The sequence below is a fragment of the Castor canadensis genome, chromosome 2, assembly GCF_047511655.1.
Source record: "Castor canadensis chromosome 2, mCasCan1.hap1v2, whole genome shotgun sequence".
NCBI lineage: Eukaryota > Metazoa > Chordata > Mammalia > Rodentia > Castoridae > Castor > Castor canadensis.
The window spans coordinates 90,340,196-90,364,826 of record NC_133387.1 but is presented as its reverse complement, the minus strand read 5'-3'; the positions used below and the strand labels follow the sequence as shown (position 1 = coordinate 90,364,826).

At 36.6% G+C, this 24,631-nt stretch overlaps 1 protein-coding gene across 12 annotated transcripts in view; it reads left to right on the top strand.

Annotated features, from left to right (window-relative positions):
* The window catches only part of Pde1c (phosphodiesterase 1C), a 486,798-nt gene that overhangs the window by 386,404 nt on the left and 75,763 nt on the right, over window positions 1–24,631 (top strand). For all 12 annotated transcript variants that reach the window (XM_074065259.1, XM_074065258.1, XM_074065266.1 and 9 more), the window contains 4 exons: window positions 1,597–1,713; window positions 4,010–4,150; window positions 14,651–14,751; window positions 17,266–17,394. In XM_074065259.1, the coding sequence (XP_073921360.1) occupies window positions 1,597–1,713; window positions 4,010–4,150; window positions 14,651–14,751; window positions 17,266–17,394 (488 nt within the window). The remainder of the gene's footprint in view (window positions 1–1,596; window positions 1,714–4,009; window positions 4,151–14,650; window positions 14,752–17,265; window positions 17,395–24,631) is intronic.

The window sequence follows — 24,631 nt, the reverse complement described above, 5'->3', positions numbered from 1 at the left end:
GTGTACAGTGTGATCTGTCAGCAATGAGGTCATTAGTGGCTGCCTGTAGAATTATTATCTGGTTTACTGCATGGCATTTGTCATTTCATATCATCTTTGAAGCTGCTAGCAGACTGGGTGAAATAACACCTTTTTCTAGGATTGTGAGGTTTTGCAAATGTATATAAAGACTTTGCACAGTAAGAAAAAGTAACAGAGGGTATAATCAATGTACATTCAATGCACATATGGAAGTGTTATGATGAAATTCCTTACTATGTACAATTTAATGTGTGCGAATAAAAGAAAGAAAAAAAGACTTTGCACAGTGTACAGCCCAAGAAATGTACTCAATACTTATAGCTATCTCTTTAGTTATTTTCATGAAAGGGTAATTCTTGAAGATTGAAGTGAGATTACCATTAAATGTGAAATGAAACAATTCAATTGAGATCATTTTGGAAACTTTTTCTTATCTATGACTGCTTTCCCTGGCTTCTATAAGAGAGGCCCTTGTTGGCATTGGGATGGATCTGAAGGCTGGAAGAGTTACACAACGACAGGACTGGGATGGGTGGGTCAAGTTGGGGTATAGAGTAAAAGTCATGTCAGCAGTTCCTGGATGCCAAGGTCTCTGCCAGGATGCTACCCTGACCCATTGCCTGTAGTCTTTGTGGTCTCTCATGGAACTTATTATCAAGCTCAAGTTAGTACTTGTCTAACTACAGAAATAAGAGTCTTGACACCATGCAAAACCAAATGACTGTTGTTTTAACATACCTTTGTTTTCTATGTCCAAAACTAGTGGTTATTCTACAACAAAGGCACTTTAGATAATGTTTACATGTATTTTGGAGTAGCTGTTTGTGGACAAATAAGAACTTGTTCATGGTATATAAGGCATGGTGTGTTTATTTTATTTTTTCTCTCTCTGGTAAACTGGTGCACAGATTTGAGAGCTAATTCTCCAGATTAGTGACTCCAGAAATGGCAGCATTTTTTCTGTCCTGTAAAACAAATAGTTTCTCCTTGGCTTCAGCATTTTAGATGGACATGACATATTATTTTGTATTCTATAGCATCCATGTTTCTGAACACTTTTCAATGAGTTAACATTCTCAACTGTGGACTAAGAAGAAAGTCATTGGAAAGTGTTTTGGGGCTGGAGAGAAATTTAGAGAAGGGATGTACCTTAGGTGGTCATGAACTCAACACCAGCAGCTGATTGGCTTTTTAGAAGTAGTCCCTTGAGGTTAGGCATTGTTGGGAAGCATGTGTTTGTGTTCTTACCCCACTTATTTCCTGAGCACTTACTATGTGACTAATAATTCCTACCACTTACAGTTGTTTTCAGGATGTATTACATATTTACCACCTATCTCATGTGATGTACTCAATAAATTATGTCTGTTGCTGCTAAGTAATAAGATTATTTAATGTTTTGGCAATGCTAAATAGATCTGCTGGATTGAAAAGAAATTGAAGGTGTAAGTATATTAGAGTCTTGGGTTATGGAATCTCAGGTAAGGACTTCAGGCAACCTTGAAGGTGGGGAGATTGGCAACCATGTCAATGACTGTGAGCTAATACATTCTTTCTCCCTGCCCTGTTCTGCAGGATGTGGACAAGTGGTCCTTTGACGTCTTTTCCCTCAACGAGGCCAGTGGTGATCATGCCCTGAAATTCATTTTCTATGAACTCCTCACACGCTATGATCTGATCAGCCGTTTTAAGGCCAGTACCTCATTAAAAAGATAAACTGCATACATTTGTCCATCCTCATATGACTTTTGGTCTAAGACCAAGAGAATCCTTTTAACTGTTCTGAGCAGCTCAGGGTTCATCATAGTGATGGCAGCTCTGTGCATTCTTCCTGGAGAAAACTTCATTCCACAATGGCTGGTGCATCTTCTTGGCAGGCAGAAACTGGAGAAGCCTGTTCAGATTTTGTTCTTCCTAGAAGCACCACCCAAAACCAGAAAGAGCCAATCTCCCCCACATCTGCTGCCCCCATCTCATGACTGTGATGTACTGTCATCACTAGACAGTACATGAGTGTGTACTGTCTAGTACTGCTGTCCGAAGCAGTAACAGAGACAGAGTGAATGAGCTGCCTCTGTAAACATTTTTCCCACCCTGTGGCTTATTCAGACAAATGCTCTCACTTATCATCAGTGACAGACCATTGGCATTTCCCAGCCACTCATGCTTCAGATTAATTCTTCACTTTAAATAAATAAAGAGCATAAATTGTCTCCTGTGTCTAGTCCACTCAACCCCTCCAGCCGTCACACAGGGTTCCCAAGGTTGGGCCAGGTCTTCAAGACAACCTGTCTATGCATCCTGTTGATCTCTGTCTTGACTGAGCTCCTTGGATTTCTGGCATCAGGTAGATGAGACTCTGGAAAACGCAGCTCTTTTTCTATGCAACATCAGTGTAGTGCTTTATCACTTCCCTAAGGACTGTGTATTGGAAGACATGTTTCTTACATGACCATAAATACTTTACAGCAGTGGTTCGTAGGTCCTTCATTTGTTGTGTACCAGCAGTCTATACAAAAATCTGGATGCTGGAGACCTTTTTCTTGGAACAAAGCCCTGTACACATACACATGCTTTCACTTAGTGTTTTATGGGCTCGTAGACCTCCAAAGAGCAATTCAATGGCCCCGGGTTTCCTGGATCACCACTTTTTAAAAGTAATAATGAATTCATCTCTGAACTCTTTAAGGCCATTTAAAAACATGTAGAAATGTACAATGGTAACCATGAAAGAATGTGCTAAGGAAGAATGGTGTATTTGCATTTCCCTTAGTTTTTCTTACTCGTGATTGTTAATCTCCAGTGACCACACCCTCTCTTTTCCTTCTGCCTTGGACTACACAATTCATTTTACACCATGGCATTGATTTAGAAGGTTAGGACAATGAATGTTTATAGGGTCCTCCTGTTTTGTATATAGCATTTTGCAGTTGTGCTTCACTTTCTGCCACATGGAAAAGGAAGCCATTTGTATGATACATATTTGAGATAGAAAAGCACTTAGGCCAGTTGGAGACATTATTCTAAGATAATAGTAGATCTGAGCAAAGAGTCAAGTCTTTTATGACTTGAGAAATAAATGAATGCATCATATCATATGTGTTTGTGGGAAAACAAAAATTTTGTTACAAAATTACTGTGAAATAGACACAAGCTGCCACCTTTATCAATGGAAACACTGACTTCCTGAAAGGCATGTCCTTTAAAAGCAGTTATTGAGGTTTGACAGTGTAGCACAGTAGCAAAACATTTGCCTCACATGTACAAGGCCTTGAGTTCAATCCTCAGCACTGACCAATATAAATAAATAAATAATAAAGTGATCATATGCACTGGATATATGGAAAAAACAAAACTCAGTACCCAAGCCACGGTGAAACAGTCTGTCATATGTGGTAGTAACATAGTATGTTCTTACACTTCTTATTTAGCAATCTATTATTTGTGACTCAAAGTTTATAAGGTCTTATTCCTTTGATGGTACATCACAAAAAGTTCCACAAACTTGTGCTACTTACTAGTATTATTTCTGTGTCTCTCGGTATTACCTTACTGCATTGTTTGGTGTCCTGTGTAGCATCTTTGCCTCCTTGGGATTGGGGAGGAATACTATTTAAGGATAGATGAGGACAAAGAAATACAGAAAATTAACATAGTCACCAATAGCTTAGTTTTCTACATGTGCATCAAAAGTTATTGGTTTACATGTGAATAAAATTAAATGTCTTTGAGATGATTCTAGATCATTCCTCAGAACTCAGAACTAAAGAACAATTTGCAAGGCCAACTGTCTTCAGTCAGGGATCACACTAGATTTTCAAATTATCTGCAGTTTCTCCTGTGATTTTTATTAAGCATGAAAAGTTGTAATTTCTTCATGTGATGTGTTTTGCCTCTAGACAAAGGGCAGGCAGAGTATCTTAAACTTGTGCTGCTTCACTTGAAGACACTTAGTCTTTAGTGAATTCAGCCTGCTGTTCTCTTTCAGATCCCCATTTCTGCCCTCGTCTCATTTGTGGAGGCCTTGGAAGTAGGATACAACAAGCATAAAAACCCTTACCATAACTTAATGCATGCCGCTGACGTCACACAGACGGTACATTACCTCCTCTACAAGACAGGGGTGGCGGTAAGTAAAGATCACAGCTCTTAGATTGCACAAAGAAAAAAAAAGGATAATGGCTTTTTTATTGGAGGATATTCCAATTCCATTGAGGTTGAGCCCATAAAGAATACATTGTTTTGCAGACTCCCTATTCCCAAAGAGTTATCTAATCATAATGGGAAGTCTTGGCTTTCTTATTGCCTCTGAGATTTTCTTCCTTCTGGGCAATGAAAAAAATACCTAGTTGTGACTGCTCTCATCACTAGGTTACAACCAATTAAAATAAAACTACTAGAACTAAGTATGTATTTCCAGATATGGAGAGTGGTTCTACTGACCTTTTGGTATGGTTAATAATGATGAAATTCACACATCCCAAAACTGTGTTGAGTAGACCTGGCAACCACATGATACCAAGTTAGCTTAAACCACTAGGCCTTTTTCACAGGGACTATGGTTACTCATATCCTATTTGAGTGCATTTGAAGATTTTTTTTTTTTAATCTAAGGGTCAATCATTACTTGAAATCATTTGAGATTTTCATGCCTGTTGTGGACCATCTTTTCAGCTCTTGAGATGTTTTTCCATCTCTCTTCTGTAATCCATTGTGTTAATTGACCTGCTCAAATAGGTGTTCCAAGACTTTGCTTTCTTCACCTCAGTGTAAGCCATTGATTATAAAAGGCATAGGTGTTAGTGATGAAACCAAGTCGCCATGGTTTTCCTACTTTGAAATCTCCTTCAAAACTGATATCAAGATAGAAATTCTTTGTGTATGGTTATCAATTAGCTATAAACACAGTGTACATTTGTTATCTTTTCTTCACATTGAAAGACTTGGTTTAATATGTTAAATTAAAAATGGAACATGGTGGGAGGAGTGTGGGTCTTGGAGCTAGATACAGTGGGTATAAATCCCTTCTTAATTACTTATTAGATTTTGTGATCTGTGATAAATTACTTGGGTCTCTGAGCCAAGATTTCCTCATTTTTAAAATAGTGAAAAATGTTCCACCTTGTAGAAGTCTTTGTCAGTTAGGAATAACGTATCAAAAATATTAAGTACTCTGCTCTCATAAAGGAAGCTCAGTAATTAGAAATTGTTGTTATTAAACCATTATATGATTTCCCCTAAAACCGATTACCAATTTTAGCTCATATTATAAAGCTGGTTTCTCAAAATATTATTTAAAAGGCTATTTTTTTAATTACAGAAGCACTACAGAGGAAACTTGTTTAATTTGGTAAAGGATTTCTACCAGGAACTTAGATCAAACGTCCTACTTAATGGTAGTTCCATGAAAGCATAGGGTAAAACAGAGGTCCCCACAGTAGTATTGTCATTGAGCATTTTTCTAGAGATCTCAGCTAATACAATATGGTATTTTTAAAAGTGGAAATATTAAGAAAATGTGACAATACTAAGATCATCTCCTTTGGAAAATCAAAGAAACTACCTACAAATTGTTAGATCAAATAAGAGACCTCAAAAATGTCTAAGTAAAATAGTTATCCTATACACTAGAAATTATTATGATAAAAAAAATATACTCCCAACAGTTTGGAAATGCATCATTTTCTATAAAGGACTCCAAAACTGATAAAAATGAAACTATAGATCTAAATCTAAAGGCACAAATACAGTATTTAAATAAGTGAAGATATGCACACTGTTTTAAATGTGAAGCCTTAGTACTGTACACATGTCACTTTTCCTCACACTACTCTATAAATTCAAAATAATACCAATAAAAGTTTCAACAAAGCTTAATGTGAAATACAATAAACTCTGTATGAAATTCATGTCAAACATGTACTTCCCAACCTTAGAAAAGGCAATATTGATAAAGAACAATGTTCATGAGAAGAGAGTAGTGTTTACTAATATTAAAGTATCTACAAAGCTTTAATAATAAAAGTAGGTTTTTATGAAAATAAATAATGGAATTTATAAGCATTTCAAAAATATACCTATTTATTGAGCACTTATTATGTGCTGGGTTACTTTTCTAAAGATGCTATAGACTGTGTATCCCCAAAATTCATAAGTTGAAATCCTTACCCCAAAGTGATATTTTGTTTTAGGAAGTTGGACCTTTGGTCTGTGACCAGGTCATGAGGATAGAACTCACATGAGTGGACTTAGTGCCCATGTAAAAGAGACTTTTGCCAGCTCCCTTCTTCTTTCTGCCTTGTGAGAACACAGTGGGAAGGTGCCTTTTATGAACCAGAAAGTGTACTTTCATCAGACACCCCATCAGCTGGCCCCTTGATCTTGGACTTCCCAGACTCCAGGTCTTGAGAAATAATTTTTGTCTATAATCCTCTCAGTCTATGCTATCAGTTATAGCTGACAAAACAGACCAAGACACAGAGTGAGAGTACATTAGTGCTCTTACAGAACTTAATTATACTGATGGAAGAGACTAGTTAAAACACAAACAAGAAAATACCACTAATACTCTGCTGAACATTAAAACAGGGACCCTCATAGGGAAAGCTAGTTGCTTGATTACAGTCAGAAAAGACCTGCCAGAGGTAGCATTGACTCTGAGACAGTCGTGGTTTTCAGCCACAGTCATGCTGAGAGCTGAAGAAGAGTGTGCCAGTAGACTTTGTGCACTTATGAGAGAACAACTTGGTAGATTCACAGAACAGAAATAAGGCAAGCATAGTGGGAACACACAAGGGGGCAGTAATGCAAGATGAAGTTGGAGAAGAAGGCAGGAGCCAGACCAAGCTGAGTTCTCATTTTATTCTAAGGGCATGGGAAGCCACTAATGGGTTTTAGACAGGGGAGTGATGTGGTCTAATAAAAATTAGACAAATGCTGAGCATGATGGTACATACCTATAATCCCAGCACTTGGGAAGCAGATGCAAGAGGATCATGAGTTTGAGGCCAGTTTGGGCTACATTTTGAGAGTTTTTCTCAAAAAATCAAGAACTGGGAATGTTGCTCAGTGGTAGAGTGCTTGACTAGTATGTACAAAGCCTTGAGTTGGATCTCCAGAACTGCAAAAACAAAAAAAGAAAGAAAGGGAGGGGAGGGCAGTTGAGGGGAGGGGAGGGAGAAGGAAAGCTTCCTGTGGTGAGTGGATCCTGAGGCAGCCTAATGGAAGAGTGCTTCAGCAGGCCATGTAGAAATGGTAGTAGTGGTACTAGAAAGTAAAATTTCTGAGACGAAGAGGGAAAATTCTGTTCCTGAGACGGTGACTAGAATTTGGAACATTAAAAAGTGAGGCACTGAGAGCACAGCAGAGATTTCTGGTTTTATAAGCAGGGTTGATTGGTGAGCCTGTTGGCAAAGGGAAAACTCCAGAGTTCTCATTTGGACAATGTAAACTTTAAGACCCCTATTAGACATCCATGTGCTGACATAAAACAGGAAGAAAATTAAAAGAATCTAGATTTCCCAAAGAGGTCAGTGATGGATTTATAGTTTAGGTTGTCCCAGGCATAGTCTCATCTATACAGACCTAGATGAGATTATCTAGAGAGTCTAGAGAGAGTGTGGATAGAGAGGTAACAGAGGCTCTGAAAGGGAGTCTAGAGCACTCAAGAGTTTAAAATAAAGACAAAGAACTGGAGCCAGCAATAGTAACTAAAAGATATAGCCAATGACACTGGGACAAAATCCAAGAGAGTTTGGTGTCTTGTAAGCCAAGAAAAGAGAGTGGAGCATGCCAAGAGTCAAGTAAGATAAGAAGAGAGAAGACACCATTGACCTTGGCAACACAGAGGCCACCGATGACCTTAACATGGGAAGTCTCAGTGGTTTGGTGAGACTCGAACATTCACTAAAGTGTAATAAAGACAGAATTGCAGATGAGAATGTGGAAACATGTCTGTAGACAACAACGTTATAGGGAAAAATCATTCTTTTCAAAATTGTTTTGAAACATTTTGGAACAGTTGTTCATTTAGAAAAGCTTAGAACATTTTTGTTTTTCAAATTACCAAAATATCTGTCAAATGAATTAAATCTATAAATACAAAATAAAAATTTGGTCATACTAGAAGAAAAATCCTGAAAGCTATATGTTTATAGCCTTGAAAAAAGTAACTTTTCTAAAAACAAAACACAAAAGTTTTACAACAAAATATTAATTAAATTCATTGCACTAAAGTTTAAAACTTCTATAGGAAAAAAGCATTATAAACAAACTAATGAACTAAGCATTTGGAGGAAATGCATCAAAAGCAAAGATTAGTAGAAAAATAGGAAAGGGTACAAACAGGTACAAGGCACAAAGGTAATGTGTTTGATTAATAAATGAAATATGGAAAGAGGCACAATTCATTAGTATCCAACAATATTTCATCACATCCAGATAGGAAGACAAAGGAAAAGACAAAGTACAAAACATATAGACCAAATAAATCTATAACATTTAAAGAGCCATTCCAACATCTATTACCTGAAGTTCCACTTACATTTAATTGGCCAGAAGTAGGTCATGGTGCAAGACAGAGAGAAAGCAGGACACACTGACATCCCAAAGTATGAGATTTTGTTAGTAAGGGAAAACAAAAGTTTGAGCAACCATCAGTATTTGCCCCTGCAAGTAGAAACCTTATTTTAAAGAAGAGGAAACTCTCATTCACCAAGACTTAAACTGTCTTGTTTAAAGCAGCTGTTAGAGGTTGAATTGTGTTCCCCTAAATACATATATTAAAATCCTAACCTCAGCACCTCAGACGGTGATGCTATGTGGAGACATGGCCCTTCAGGAGGAAAGATGGAAGCAGGGTGTGGTGGTACATATCACATGGGAGGCCAAGAGAAGAGGATTGTGGGTTCAAGGCCAGCTTGAGCAACATTAGCATGACTCTGTATTAAAAAAAAAAAAAAAAAGACCTATGGTAAAATAAGGTCACATGGTGGTCCCGAATCCAATATGGCTGGTATCCTTGTGAGAGCAGACTAGGATACTGACGTGTGCCTGTAAAGAGGAAAGAAACTGTGTGAATACATAGGAAGAAGGCAGTCATTTGCAAGGCAAAGAGAAAGACCCCAGAAGAAATCAACCCTGCTGGCATCTTGCATCTTTTTCTTGTACTTAGAGCCTTCAAAACTGTGAAAAACTGTGAGAAAGTAAATTTCTCTTGGAAAAGCTACCCAGTCTGTGGTATTTTGTTATGGCAGTCCCAGAAAACTAATTCAATAGTGGAGCCAGGTTCTGATCCGAGGTCTAACTTCTAAGGTCAGGCATTTAAATATTTAACCAGGATTCCACAATACCTTTGGCAAAAAAAAGAAAAAAAAAGGATCCCCCTTATACCTCAGAATCTCCATGTGTGCTTACTTGAAGGTAGTGTGAAGACTGAAATGGAGGCAGAGATGCACTTTGAGCTCATCTATTCAACACATATTTAGTACCGATTGTGCACTGTATACTTTGGGGATAAAAGGTGAATCATGCACAGCTTCTTCAGCTCTCTAGAAAAACTCCTGATCATTTATGCTAATGCAAATTATCATTAGCATAAATGTTACATCACAGCAGCCAGTAATAGTGATGTACTGCACACCATTCTTAAACGAGCTCATTTGCCATTAGCCATTGAATCTTCATTTTCAATCCAGGCTATATTCAGAATAATTCTTAAATATAGAAACTACTTCCCACCCACTCACTCCTGGAAATGAAGTTCAAAACAAACTTCTTTCATGGTGAGCTTGCAGAAACACTGGGGAGCCTTTTGATGAAATTGGAGAGCATATTATTACTCTAACTTTGCATTACAAACCAAGAGGGGAAAATGCTTTAAATTATTTCAATTTTATAAGCTGTGAATCAAAAGATCCCGTTGATAAAGTGCTGCCTAGGCTTCACATTCAACAGTACTCATTATAATCTGTTTGTGTTGCTCATTATTGTTTAACATAAGTGTCTAAAAGATGCTTGAATTCTTTCAGAATTACTGCTCATTTATAAGAGAAAATCCTTGAACAGAATTAGATTGAGAAGTTGATATTGATTAAATAGACATTAATCAGCCTCAAGGCTCTAGTTTACTTTTGACATAGGTCAAAAGATTCCAAACTCCAGAGCTATCCATTGGCCATTACCTTTGTTTTTGTCAGGCAAGATGCCACAAATATTTTCTTTGCCTAGTTTTTTAATTTGTGGGGGGTGCGTACTGGGGTTTGAAATCAGGACCTCACACTTGCTAAGTGGGTGCTCTACCACTTGAGCCACTTCATCAGCCCTTGCCTATTTTTTAGAAGGAAGAAGCTGTGCATCTTGTTCTTTTGATCATATATGGCATCATATATGGAAATGATGCCATACTTATAAGGAGAACACCGAGGATATTACAATGGCATCTTGTTTGAACAGTGCTAAGTAGTTCTATTAGGGGCTGTGGTTGGCAGAAATTTGACCTCATGACCTTTGTCCCCATTCACTAATATGTCACTTAATAGGTGGTAAAAGAGAATTTGCAGAGGAACTCTGCAATTAAGCTAACCAATCAGAAGACCATAAAAAGGGACATCACCAGATGGACCTTAGAGAATTACACAAAGTCAATGAGGCAGAATTCAGAGAGGTTTGAAGTAAGGAGGACAGCCAGCCAGTGCAGGCCTGAGATAGGAGGGAGGGACAAGTGGAAAGCATAGAAGGAAATGAATTGTACCTATATTCTGAATATTGCTGGCAGCATATTTTCCCCCACAGCCTGCAAAAAGAAATACAAACCTGTCCATACCTTGATTTCAGCTTTGTGAGACCCTGACAAGAGAATCCATCATGCAGTGGTGGGCTTCTGACCTACAGAACTGTGTTCCAATAAATGAGAGCTGTCCTTAAAGCCTCTGGGTTTGTGCTGATTTGTTAAGGTAGCAGTACAAAACTAATGCAGAAGTGGTAACAGATTACTAAAGAAGCTCCATCATTCATACATCAAAGACACAATTTAGCTAATAATGTCTCCTTTACTAGTAGGAATGGTCAATGCCAAGTTCATTTGAGTTTCCTCTGGCCTATTACATCCATCCTTCCCACCTGTCCATACAAGTATGCACAGCTTGCCTTTCTGAGCTACACATAGCACAGCTCAGAGTCCACTATTGCTACTTGTCAAGGCATGTCTGTCAATGAATTAGCTGTGGCACTGACATTTTGTAGCTAAGGAAACATTGGTGGGATCTTTAACTTCCACAATGTTACAGTTTGATAATTCTAGAATAAAATACCTATGGGACTTAAATTTCTGACCTCTTATGTGTTGACATAAAACCTTTGTGTTCACAGTAATTAATTTGGAAAAGGCAAGGAAATCTGAGCCATATTAAAATATGAAATTCAGTTTCCCTCAGATACAGTTCTCCTACCTCTCTATTCCTATCCGTGGTGCATCTGATACTACAAGGGTGTTTTTAGCTACTCTGGCTAAGAGTGTTGAGATTATACTTAATTCATTATTCTTGACTGCAGCTTCTTTTTTTTCACACCCTACTCCCAACTCATCCTAAGAAAGTTCTAGTCCCCAAATCCTGCTCTTAATCTCCCTCCTCTGCTCCTGCCAAATATACCTCTAGAAGTGGTGTACAGGACTTTTACTGTCCTGCGTATAAAACCACCGCCTGCTGATCCAGTTCACAGGATCCACTGTCTGGTTGTAAATACCTGACATCACCAGCACTCATCAGCGAAGGAACTGTTCTCATTCAAGATGGATAAGCTTCTTCTGAAAATACCCACCTCCATACCAGCCTTTAAGGCCCATCTTAGATGTCTCCTCTCTGTGAAACTGTTTTGTTCTCCTCTCAACCCCACCAGATCTTTCCTCCCATTTCCTTTCCTTCTTCAGACATTATCTTTTCTTTCTTGTCATCTGAGTCCAGCCAAATTGATTCTAAGTATCTACAATGATACTTGAATATCATTGAAAACTCAAAAAAGCTTGAATTTTCAAGGCTGTGGTTTTGATTTTTGTTGCATGCTTATTTAAACATTCATTGTTTGGGGTTTATTAGAAGTAAGTTGTAGAGAAGACCAGCTTTGTTAGTATGTTTAGTAGGGAGTTAGTACGTTTGGGTAGGGAGGAAGCAGTGCTGGTATTTGTAATGCGGGAACTGTAGTTATACAGTCCATTTGGAGGCTTTCTGTTGGCTAGGCTGATGTTCTGTGACTCATATTTGCTTAGGTACTGCACTGTCTTCCATTCAAAATCTTATTTTGAAATGTGATATTAATATTGCATGATCTTCGAACAAGAAACATATGTGAGGGAGTGGATAGAGAGGTTTAAGGGTAGATGGGTGGCAACAGGGTGCTAAGGAAGAAAAGTTTTTGCCCAAATGGAAAAATAAATGTAATGTGTATGGAGAATATTAAGAGAAATGTGCAAAATAAGATGCTAGTTGTATAACTTTATGTGAAATTGAATAAACACATGAACAATTACCAAAGGAGGCACAATTTGTAAGTGAGAAATCTGAAGTTACACTGTGTATCTTCATCACATGGCCCATTGGGTGACCAGGGTAGGTCCTGAATCTCCCCTGGCTTCAGCTTTTCAATCTGTAAGGTGAAGATAACAGCTACACAGCCCCTTCCATTATGGAGTTGTCAGTGTTGCATGAGTTTCTATATGAAAAGCATCCAGAGTAGGATAGGGCCTGCCAATGAGGAGGTGATGGGAGGTGACAGGGGGGTTTTCTGCTCCCTGCAGAATGGGATTTTCAGCTTTTATTTTCCTACAATCTTTCCTTATTACAAGAAGGAAGCTTTTCATTTCATTTTGTTAATATTCACCTTTCCATTTTCTCTTTTTCTTTCTGTCCTTGTACATTACTTTTTATTTTTGAGGCGTACTATTGAGGATGCCAAAAATTTTTCTGACATTTCATGGTAGATTTTTTTAGAAGCAATTTTTCAGAAGTGTAGTTTTATTTTCTTTGAGTCATCTTTATGTTCATTCTTTCCTTCATTATAAGATCTTCTTGCACAGATTATATGCCATTTATTTATTTTCCCTTTATCCATCCTCAAAGAAGGCACTAGTTCTCAGGAATTTTCTTTCATGAGGATCAGACTTAACTTGAATTAAAACTTAATTGAATGAAATGGTTAAAGTGGGGAATCAGGAAACATACATAATCATTTTAAATCATTTTGTATGATTTAAATGATATAATGGAAATATAGCTTATTTTAGATTCAGACCACAGGCTCTTTTCCAGGTTCTGCTGATTTCAGTAGTCATTTTTATCTTACATCAGTCCTGTTCCTATCTAATATTTCTAATTTCGTTTCTTTAAAGTTAAATGGAACTTAAAGATACTCATGAAACAAACTGAGTGCAGAACCTCTCTAACCTTTTATAAGTGTTTTCTATGATTTCACAGTGGCCATACATAATTCAACAGTCATGCTTTTAGTGACAGTTCAAAGAATTGAACTTAGGTTCTGTAGAAACAACAACTCCATTTTCATGTTCATATTTTATTGGTTTATGTCACATTTGATTACATAATTATAATAACAAGCAGAACTTGTCAAAACAGGGTTTGGAATGACCATACTGAATCTTTTCAACTAGTAGCAAAAGTGAGGAGAGGGTACCAAAAAGATGGCCTTTGAGTCATGAATGTTGCGTTATGTAGGCACTGGGCAGTAAGCGGTACAAAAGGAATGGGCACCATCAGAGAACCCACCGAATCCACCGAACCCACTGAATTAGAACCTCAGTTAAGGGAGGTTCCAATACACCAGTGCTTCTCAAACTCCAGTGTGGCCTCTGAGATGGCCTGGTTAAATATAGAGTATTGGGCCATGATTTAGTTTCTGATCCAATGGGATTGGGTGAGGCCAGAAAATATGCTTGCATTTCTAGCAAGCTCCAAAGTAATAAATTCTGCTGGTCTGAGGAACACACTTGGCAAATCACTGAACCCCAGCCAACCTTGAGGGTGTGAATGAAGACAGAGCCCTTTAAACATCAGCATGCACCATATGTCATATTTCCATGTGTCTCTCTCCACCTGGTGGTGGATATTCCTCCCAGAATCAAACAGGAGCTTTTCTGCTGTACTTAGTGATTGGTATTGTGCTAAATTTTTAATCGTGTGTGTGTGTGAGAGAGAGAGAAAGAGAGAGAGGGGGAGTGTGTATATATGTGTGTATGTGAGAAAGGTGTATGTGTGTGTGAGAAAGAGAGAAAGGTGTGTGTGTATGTGAGACAGAGAGAGAGAGAGAGAGAGAGGGAGAGAGGGTTAGGGAGGATGCAATGAAGACTTTTACTGTCTTCACGTTCATTGTCATTGACTTTCTTGAAAAAGGTAAAAGTACTAGTTAGCTCTTTCAACCTTTCACATTGTTTTTTCAAACACAAGGCACAGTCTCTTCACATGGAAAAAAAAACACTTATTTCGTGTGTCAGAAAACTTGTTTGGTAAAAGCTTACAGCTGCAGGGTGGAAAGGCAAAAATGTGGGCGTGCTGTCAGCATGCTGAAAATTTTGTCTGAGAAACAGGCAGATTTTCTGATTGCTCTGTAATCTCCCTTTCAGAACTGGCTGACGGAGCTGGAGATCTTCGCTATAATCTTCTCAGCTGCCATCCACGATTACGAACACACCGGAACCACCAACAATTTCCACATTCAGACTCGGTGAGGGTGTTGAAATGTTTGGAGAGGATGCAAGAGGGGACAGGAATAGAGTTTAGAAGTCAGTAAGGTGTATGTTGGTCACCTTTCTTTTGCACAATTACTGAGTTTCTGAAAAGATGAACGTATATGAACCAAAGGTGGGTCTGATCAGCTTCAATCAATATATAGGGTTTAAGTAGCCATCTGCTCCAAATTCTCACACTTAGATTCAACTGGATTCTTATAATGCTTGATCTTAGTTTATTTATGTATCCACACTCTATGTATACTCTACCTAGTTCTTAAAAGGTGGAAGGGCAGTTTGCATAGAGCCCTAAAGCAATAAGGATAGGTGATGAGGATGATGATGATGATGACTGGAGGGTTTCTGTGGACATGACCAATACCTGAGCCTCTGGCTCTCTAACCTCTGGTGTTCTGGTGAGATACTCTTCTCATTCTCTCCAGTTTCATCTCTGTTCTGTTCAGTGCCTGCACTGCTCCTTGGTACAGGGCTTGGAGAGTAAGTCATCACATGTGGGCCACCTGTACTATGGCAACCTGTGCATCCTTCCTAGTGAACTGCATAGGTAAACACAAACCTTCTTGGGGGATATTAAACTTGAGTCCAAGTGCCCTGCTCTGAAACCTCTCAATCTGTTACAGACTTCACTAATTGATTTTGATATTTTTGCTTCCTAAGCACAGAATTATTCCTTTCAGCACAGTACTCAGTCTAACAGTACCAGGCACTTACCATCTCCACTTAGACTGACACATTATCTGTTCTCTCCTGCCTTAAAAAAAATTTGCCATCATCTAAGACAGTGATGTGGAGATGGGAGGATCTGATAGTAGGTTTTTGGGCTTTGACGTAAGAACCAAAAGGAAATTGGATTTGGGAAAGGTAACAAAGCAGGGAGAAAGAACACTGGGATGAGAGGAATTGTTGAATACCAAATAAATGCTGATGTCACTTGAAAAAGCAGGTACATACTCTGGATAGGTTTGTGTTAACTAAATCAATCTCATGTATTTAATGAACTCAGCACTTGATTATGTGGCACAGAAGAGAGCACAATATTGTCTGACCTCTGTTTAGAAGGGGAATCCTAGTGGAATGGAAGCAGACTAAAGGATTCAAGCTGTTCACTCTAGTTCTTATACTTCCTCCCCACATAGAGTGGTCTCAACTGCTGGAAGCAGCCTTTTGTGGTTTTGTTCCTTAAATACAGGGGACTCCACAAAGCAGCTTGCTTACAGTGTGTCTGTGGGTAGAACCTTTGCTGAGGACAGGGACTACAATGAATAGCATCCCAAGGATAAGGAGATGGGTGTATCGATTGTATGTAAATCTTTCCTGAAGGTCAGTATCAAAACCAGTCACAACTCAGAGGAAAATAGCTTAATTGAAAGTGCTTAAAAGTAGCTTACCTTCACAAAAATACACATCTGTTCACATCTAACTTATCCAACAGATAGAAGAGTAGCATTTTCACCTAAGCATTTGTAAGTTTTGTGTTATCTCCCCAGAGGAGTAGGAAAATTCCAGTGGGTTCAGTTTATCTTAGATTAGAATGAAATTTAAACACTGACCTTCTTCAGCAAAGTTTTATACAATATATCTGAGTCCATGTGATCCCTGTTGAGAAAACTGTGACCATGTGAATTATCCTGTGATGGACAAAAACTGTTAAGTGTAATATGGTTTATAGTTTGCTAGATAAATGTTAAGCATAATGCTTTTATGATATGCTGGAACATCCCAACATCTCAGTGACAGGTGGGCATTATCTAGGGGAGCACTGTCCTGCTGTGGGAAGAACTCACCTCTCTCCCAGCACTGACACTTAGCTGCTGTGAGTCTCTGTGAATTCACTTCACATCTCTGGACTTAGCTTCCTTCATGTGGCACCAGTGAGTTCTAATAATCATCTTATCATTAAGTTAGCGATATTAAAATAATATACAGTCCTACATTTGGTGACATTTAGTTATAGAATGGTCTTTGAGAAAGTGACTAACAATAGGCATGTAGTCTTTATATTCCCTTACTTTCAATTATCCGCATTTGACTTTTGCATGGAAAAGCCTTAGGACCAAGCTACTACCAGAGACAGCTTTCAGACAGTACCCACCAAATGGTATATGTTCAGAGAATTACAACTAAAATATATAAACCATTGTACTAATTGAATTAAATTTTTAAAAAGTTAATCCAGAAAATATTAGGAAATTTGACATTGTCCTCATTTAAAACAAAGCACTAATACAGGTAATTGAAATCTAGTGATACAATAGTTTTCAGAGGTTCTTAGATTGGATCTCACACACTTCATATCTGTGTACTAAGAGTGAAACACCACACATGTATGTCAGTAATTTGTAGTCTTAGTATAGCTTTAGGTTGATAAAACTTGCATGGGGCAAAGATCATTTCTAAACACAGGAAAAAGTGATGTAGCCCATGGAAGTTAGCTGAAGAAGTCTCCACTGTTTGCCATCCTGAATAATTTTGCATGACTCTCTCTTTAGGTCTGATCCAGCTATTCTGTACAATGATAGATCTGTGCTGGAAAACCACCACTTGAGTGCAACCTATCGCCTTCTGCAAGAGGATGAGGAGATGAATATTTTGGTCAATCTTTCAAAGGATGACTGGAGGTAAAGATGAGATGAGAGAGATTTAAAAACCAGGGAGAGAATTGTGAAATAGATGCTGCATTTAAAGAAACAATACTGTGCTCTAAATCTCTCTCTTTCTCTCTCTCTCTCTCTCTCTCTCTCACTGTGCGTATGTGTGTGTCTCACTCACCTTCCTCTCTCTCCTTCTCTTCTGCTTCCTCCCGCCTCCCCTTCATCCCTTCATTCTCTTTCCCTCTCTTTGTGTGTGTCTCTCTCATTTCTCTCTATTTTTTTCTTGACACAGATGTCCCATTGTTTACAAGTTAGGGCTATATAGAATGCTATGCTACTTTATTTCTCCATCTTTATTTTGTCTTTCTTTTAATGATTTTGGAAATGGAACAAGTTTAGGTCAAATAACTTAGCCTTGTGCTAAAAATTCTTGTGTAAGAATGTTCTACCAACAGTGTCCAACTGAGGGTGCTTTCTTATGTATTACCTGAGAAAATTTTTGTTTATTTTAGATGAATTTTAGCAATTGTGGATGCACCTTTTTTATTTGTACTTTTTGCAGTTTTTGAAATTTTCTAAGGGAATTATTTGTACACTTAAAAAATATTGTGGTTTGCTTGGCATGTTGTCGTACACCTATAATCCCAGCTACTCATGAGGTGCAGGCAGGCAGATCGTAAGTTTGAAGTCAGTCTGGGCAAAGTTAGCAAGACCCTGTCTCGAAAACAAAATACAAACAAAAAGGCTGTGGGCATGGTTCAAGTGGTAGAGCACTTACCTAGCAAGCAACAGACCTTGGGTTCAGACTCCAGTATGGCAAGGAAAAAAAAAGAATCACAAGTTAATACTACATGACCTTGGGTGTAGGAACAACTGTTTTTGAATAAAGACTGAATTTCTTACTAGATGTATGAGGCTGATGAAGCTGCTTAACCTCTTTATATGTGTTTCACATTTAATTTCCAGAAAACAGATAATGGCACTACCCTACAATATGGTCTAGAAGATAATAGCTGACATGGCCCTTTAAAATGTACACATTGTGGCCCATGCATAACAAGTCTGCACACTTTGTGACCGATAAATAACAAGTCTGGAAGTTATTGCAGCTATAAATATGGACCAAGGCTTATAAATATGTTTCAGAGTTTATAGATAAGTTAAATCCTTTCAAAGTTCTGAATTTACTGGGCTCAACTAGTACTTATATTTTAATTAAATGACCAACTGTTCATTGAGTGAGTACACATGCCATGGTTTTGAAAGATTTGTGTGAGGGCTTGCTTAGATAATATATATTCCTGGACTCATGACAATCTAATAAAGTTATGTACAGTTGCCTTTTCAAATACTTCTAAATCATAGAAGTGCCATTTATATTTTTGTTTTGGATTTTCTACCTTTGTTTCAGTATAATTTTGTCAAAAATTTAGCTATCCATGTGTGTTTCCATTGTGCTATGATCTTAAGCTTTATTTGTTTTCTCAGCCTACAACTAAGGCAGCGAGGCAGGGGTAGGCAGTATATAAACCCACAGCTCCTGGAATAGGCCAGAACAAGCCAGTCACACTTTAACACCGTGGCACATACCAATGCAACCATACTTTTGGTTTATCTTTGCATTCTTCCTGGTGGATACCAGCTGTGAATAATTAGAATATTAACTCTGAACAATGCACGTTATAAATTTGAGTCATTCAACAAAACATAAGTGAATTTAGTTTAAAGATGTGGTCAAACAAGTTATTTGGAAATACAGTTCAGTGAAATCTGTTTATTTAGTAACCTATTTGTGTTTCTTATTCAGCACTATCTTTATTATCTCAGGGAAAGACTAAAATCATGGACTATCTCAAGAATTGTACCATCATGATTCTGTGAAAACTTTTATTGAGGTGCTGGGGTTTAAACCCAGAACCATGCACATGCTAGGCAAGCACTATACCACTGAGCTAAATTCCCAGTCCCCATGGAAACTTCCTTATGCTTTTGGCCTATAGCACCATGTGTTGCACCTGCTATTTGATTTTTAGGATTCTGTAGTTTAAAAAAAGATTACAGTTGATTTTTTTTTAAATATAAAGTTATAGATTTGATATTCTGGATATTTTCACTTAAGGATAGTTTAAAATATTTTTGTTTATTAATTTTTATATATAGTAACCCAAACATTGGTATTACCTCATAAATGAAATAACAATGTATTATTAGAGCTCTAAGTTAAGCCCTTTAACCCAAAGATAATTTATGTTTAATATCCTATGTATTTCTAAGAAAACAATTTTAATAGCTGATAGGTTTTATTTGGGTAAGTATGTTAGACTTTTTAGGACCTTTTCAATGAATGTGCTACCAGATATTTATTTCATTGAAAAGTATAATAATATGGAGTTCTGATTTTGGCAAGTCAAATAAGCTGCTTATAACCAGTCTTCCTAAAAATAGCAACTATGAACTCTGGAGAAAATTTTTTAAATGAATGGATAGCTTGAGGGCTCTAAAAGGTGAAGGAATTCAGGCAGGTTTTGAAAGGATGCCAAATTTTGAAGAATGTGACAAAATATAGGGAATTTGATCTTTTTGCGACTTTATTCTGTAAGATGTTTCAGCAAAGATAACAACTTAGTCACACACACAGACATACACACAACACGTACAAACTGAACCATCTTTCTGATTAAAGAAATCACTGTGAGAACCTGGGACAAAAAGAGCTTCAGGAGAGGAAGACAGGTAGAACCTCAAAAAAGAGATAACCAAATAAGGACAAACTAAAATTCTATATATAAACTCTGTCCAAGCATCTGGCTGATTCTTAAACTATGTGTACATTGGGTGGACTGATGTATTGCTTACCAAAGCTGAACAGAGTTTGTATTATCAGTATAAATCGATTATTTGCCTGCTAAAACAAAATATCAATACTCTTTAAAGCAATGTAAGAGAACTCAGAGTCTCTACAACTTACATTCATCAAGTTCAGGACACAGCCTAAATAACATAGAAAGGACAGGAAAAAGTGACTTATTGATAGTGGAAAAGGCAATTAACAGATTCATTGTACACCACAAACTATTGTTGGAATTATAAGTCAAGGACTTTTAAAGCAATTATATGTGTGCTCAATGAGGTAAAGGAAAATGTACTTGATAAGAATAAAATATAGCTAGGAGAGGGGGATCAGGAACTAGAGAAAAGGTTAGATCAAAAAGAATTAACCTAGAAGGTAACACACATGCACAGGAAATTAATGTGAGTCAATTCCCTGTATAGCTATCCTTATCTCAACTAGCAAAAACCCTTGTTCCTTCCTATTATTGCTTATACTCACTCCTCAACAAAATTGGAGATAAGGGCAAAATAGTTTCTGCTGGGTATTGAGGGGGTGGGGGGAGAGATAGGGGGCAGTGGTCTAGGAACCACAAAAGTGGGATTGGACAGCAGAAAAGCACAGAGAAATAGAAAGGCAACAGAGTGAAGTAGAAACAGTCTGCAGCTTCAGTCCTAACTCCCCAGGGAGGAGGGGAAGATAAAGCCTCCACCACAAGGTGGTGACATGCTGGCAGACCTAAAAAAAAAAAAAGAAGAAGAAAATATAGCAAAATTTACTGGTTAAGTGAAAATATAAATAAAAATAGAAATTTTACAATAGAAAGATAAAAATATAAAAATTTAAATTTCACCACATAAGCTTAGTAGCATGAGGGAGAAGACAGAGAAATGAGTTAGTAAATTTGAAATGTTCACTTTTAAAGTTGAGAATTATCTAATTTGAAGTAGGAAAAAATGTTTAAAAGTGAACAGAGTCATATGATTAAAAATAAAGACAACTGGAGTCTCAGAAGGAGAGGAGAAAAAGTGCAAAAGAAAAAAAATTTGAAGAAATAATGACTAAAAATGTCAAGTATGGTCAAGGATACAAATTTAAGACCTAAAATAGGATAAATTAAAAGATAAGAATACCTAAGTAAAACTGCTAAGTGTCCAAGATAAAATTAGAGAAAAAATGATACATTACATTTAAGGGAACAATGTGAACAACTATGACTTTTTATCAACAATTATGAAGGTTCAAAGACAATAGAATAACTTCTTTAAAGTACTAAAAGAAAAAAGTTAACACAGAACATACAACCTTTGAACATACCCTTCAAGAATGAAGATGTACTTTCAAATAATGGAAAACAATAGGTTTGTCACAAAGAGAACTTCATTGTAAGAAATGCTAAAAAAAAAAAAAGTTCTTTAGATGGAAGGGAAATGACACCAGAGCAAAACTAGACTAAAATGGTGAATATCTAGGAAATGCAAATGACTCTTTTCCTTAGTTTCTATAAACTAAGGGCATAGACCCATTAAAAGCAAATATTACATCATCTCATGAGGTTTATAATGTAGGGAGGTATAGTACATGTGTCTATAAAAACACTAAACATAAATATTGGCTAATGGTAGTAAATGAGCCTGTACTTTTGCAACATTTTTACATTTTACATGAAGTGATTCAATATTTACTTTAAACAAACTGAAATTTAAAGATGTGTATCGCAACCCCAGGTAACCACTAAAAATTAACAATTCTAGGTAAAAAGGCAAAACCTTAATGAATAAACCAAATTAATTTTAGAACCTAAATCATATCCCTCAAAAAGCAGAGAAGGTATGGGGGGGAAGAAGAAAATATAAACAGAAAACAAACAATAATCTAACCATCTCAATAATTACATTGAATGTTAAAGGTCTAAACTAACAGGCAAAAATTATCAGAATGTATAAAAAGCAAGCTCCAATTGCATTCTGTCCATAAGAGATACACTTCACATATTAATACACCAGTAAGTTGAAAGTAAAAAGATACTTAATATACCAAACAGCACCTATAAAAAGACTAGAATGCTGATGTCAGATAAAATGAACTACAAGGAAAGGGTATTATCAAAGATAAAGAAAATTTTATGATAATAAAAGTGTGAATTCTTCATAAAATACATAACAATCATTATAACTATTCCCCAATTACAGATTTCCAAAATATGAAGTATAAAAATTAATAGAAAAGGAGAAGTACGTATTTATAAAATAATAGTAAATGATAACATTCTTGCCTAAAAAAATTGATAGAACAAGACAAAAACATTAATAAGGACATAAGAGGATTTAATCAATACAATCACTTTGTCCTAAACGATGCCACTACACACAACAAATATATACACATTCCCTCTGAGTTCACTTGCTGGAACATTTTTTTAAAGTTTTAATGAATTTAAAAATATCACAAGCTTAAAGAATGTGTTCCATAACCACAATGGATTTAGTTCTAAATCAATAAGGTATCTAGGAAAACCAAAGTACTTGAAAATTAATCAAAACACATTTCTGAATAATTTGTGTGTCAAAAAAGTAATCACAGAGGAAACTATCAAATATTTCAAATGTAATGATAATAAAAATGCAGCATATTTAAAATTTGTGGATTACCATTAAAACAGTATGTATAGCTATAAATGTGCATTTTTAGGAAGGGAGAAAGATCTGAACAGAGTAATTTAGGAAGCTAGAAAAAGAAGAGCAAACTTAAAGTAGACAGAAGTGAGGAATTAGCAATGATTAGCGAAGCTCTATCCCCAGCTTGCTCACCACCCCTGCAGATCTTGGTCTTGCCAGCTGTCATAATTATGTAAATTAGTTCTGATAATAGATCCTTTTCTCTGTATATTCAATTGGCTTATCTGGAAAACTCTAATAAATATATAGCTTACTATGGGAAGCTATACTTGGGAAAATTAACAAGGTTAATTCATTATTTAAATTAAAATAATTCACTATATTAGGAAAAACAGAGCTGAGTATGGTGGTACATGGCTATAATCCCAACACTCAAGATGTTGAGGCAGGAGAATCTTAAGTTCAAGGTCAACAGCCTGGGCTCCATAGTGAGACCCTGTCTCAGAAAAACAAAAACAAGGATGGGGGAAAAGTGTGTGGTCATTTCACTAGATATATCCAAAGCATTTGACAAAATTCATTATTCACTCATGGTAAAGACTCTTAGCAAACCCAGAAATAGAAGAGAACTTCTTCAACTAGATAAAACCTATAGTTTACATCAACCTTAATGGTGATATATTGAACACTGAATGGTTATATATTACCTCTTATGATTGTAAACAAGATAAAGATGCCCAATCATATTCAATGGTGCAAGTTGTTTCTATTAACAAACAGTATCTGATTGAGGAGAAAATCCTCAGAGTCTATAAAGCAGGTGGTAAAGCTAATGAAGAATCTTTCAGGGTCACTGAATGCAAAGTTAGCTATAAAAATAATAGCAAACATTTGGAAAAATAAATTTTAAAATTATTTTACAATAGTACTATATATATATATGTATATATGTAAGTGTATGTATATATTAGTAACTTTAAAAAGCAAGTACAATGCCTATTTACTAAAACCTACATGAACATTGCTGGCTAAAGAGGACCTAAATAAATTGAGAGATATATTGTCATCTTATAGTGGAATACTCACTTTTGCAAAGATATCAAATCCTCCAAAATTTATTTATAGATTTAATACAATCCCAGTCAAAATTCCAGAAGAATTGTGTTAGAAAATGCCAAAGTTATCCTAAAATTTATATAGAAATGCAGATAAAACAAGTTTTAAAAGGAACAAGATTAGAGGACTCAGACTACTTGACTCAAAGCATACTATGAAATTCTAGTAGGTGAGAGTGTTATTTCTTTGGTGAAAAGATAGCTGTACAGGTCCACGGAACCGAACAAAGTTTGGAAATTAACTCATCAATTGATTATTGACAAAGGTGCCAAGGAAAACCAATGGGGAAAGGAAGCTCTTTCTCACAAATGGTGTTGGAACAAATGAATATCCATATGTGAAAAAAAATAACTTTGACTCTTACCTCACACCACATTCAAAATTGGCCATAGACCAAAACCTAAAATCTAAAATAACAAGATTTAGGTTGGGATGTGACTCAGTGGTAGAACTCCCTAATACCATAAAAATAATAATAACGACAAGAGTTCCTGAGGAAAACAGAGCCAAGACTTCAGGGTAAGTGGAGATTTCCCAGAACACAAAAAGTGTGAAGCATTTGAAAATTAATGAGTTTGACTTTATCAAAATCAAGCCTTTTGCTTATTGGAAAACACTGAAAAAAATGCAAGCCAAGAAATTAGAGAAATCTGGATATAATATATATGTCTTACATAGGATTTGTATCCAGAATATATCA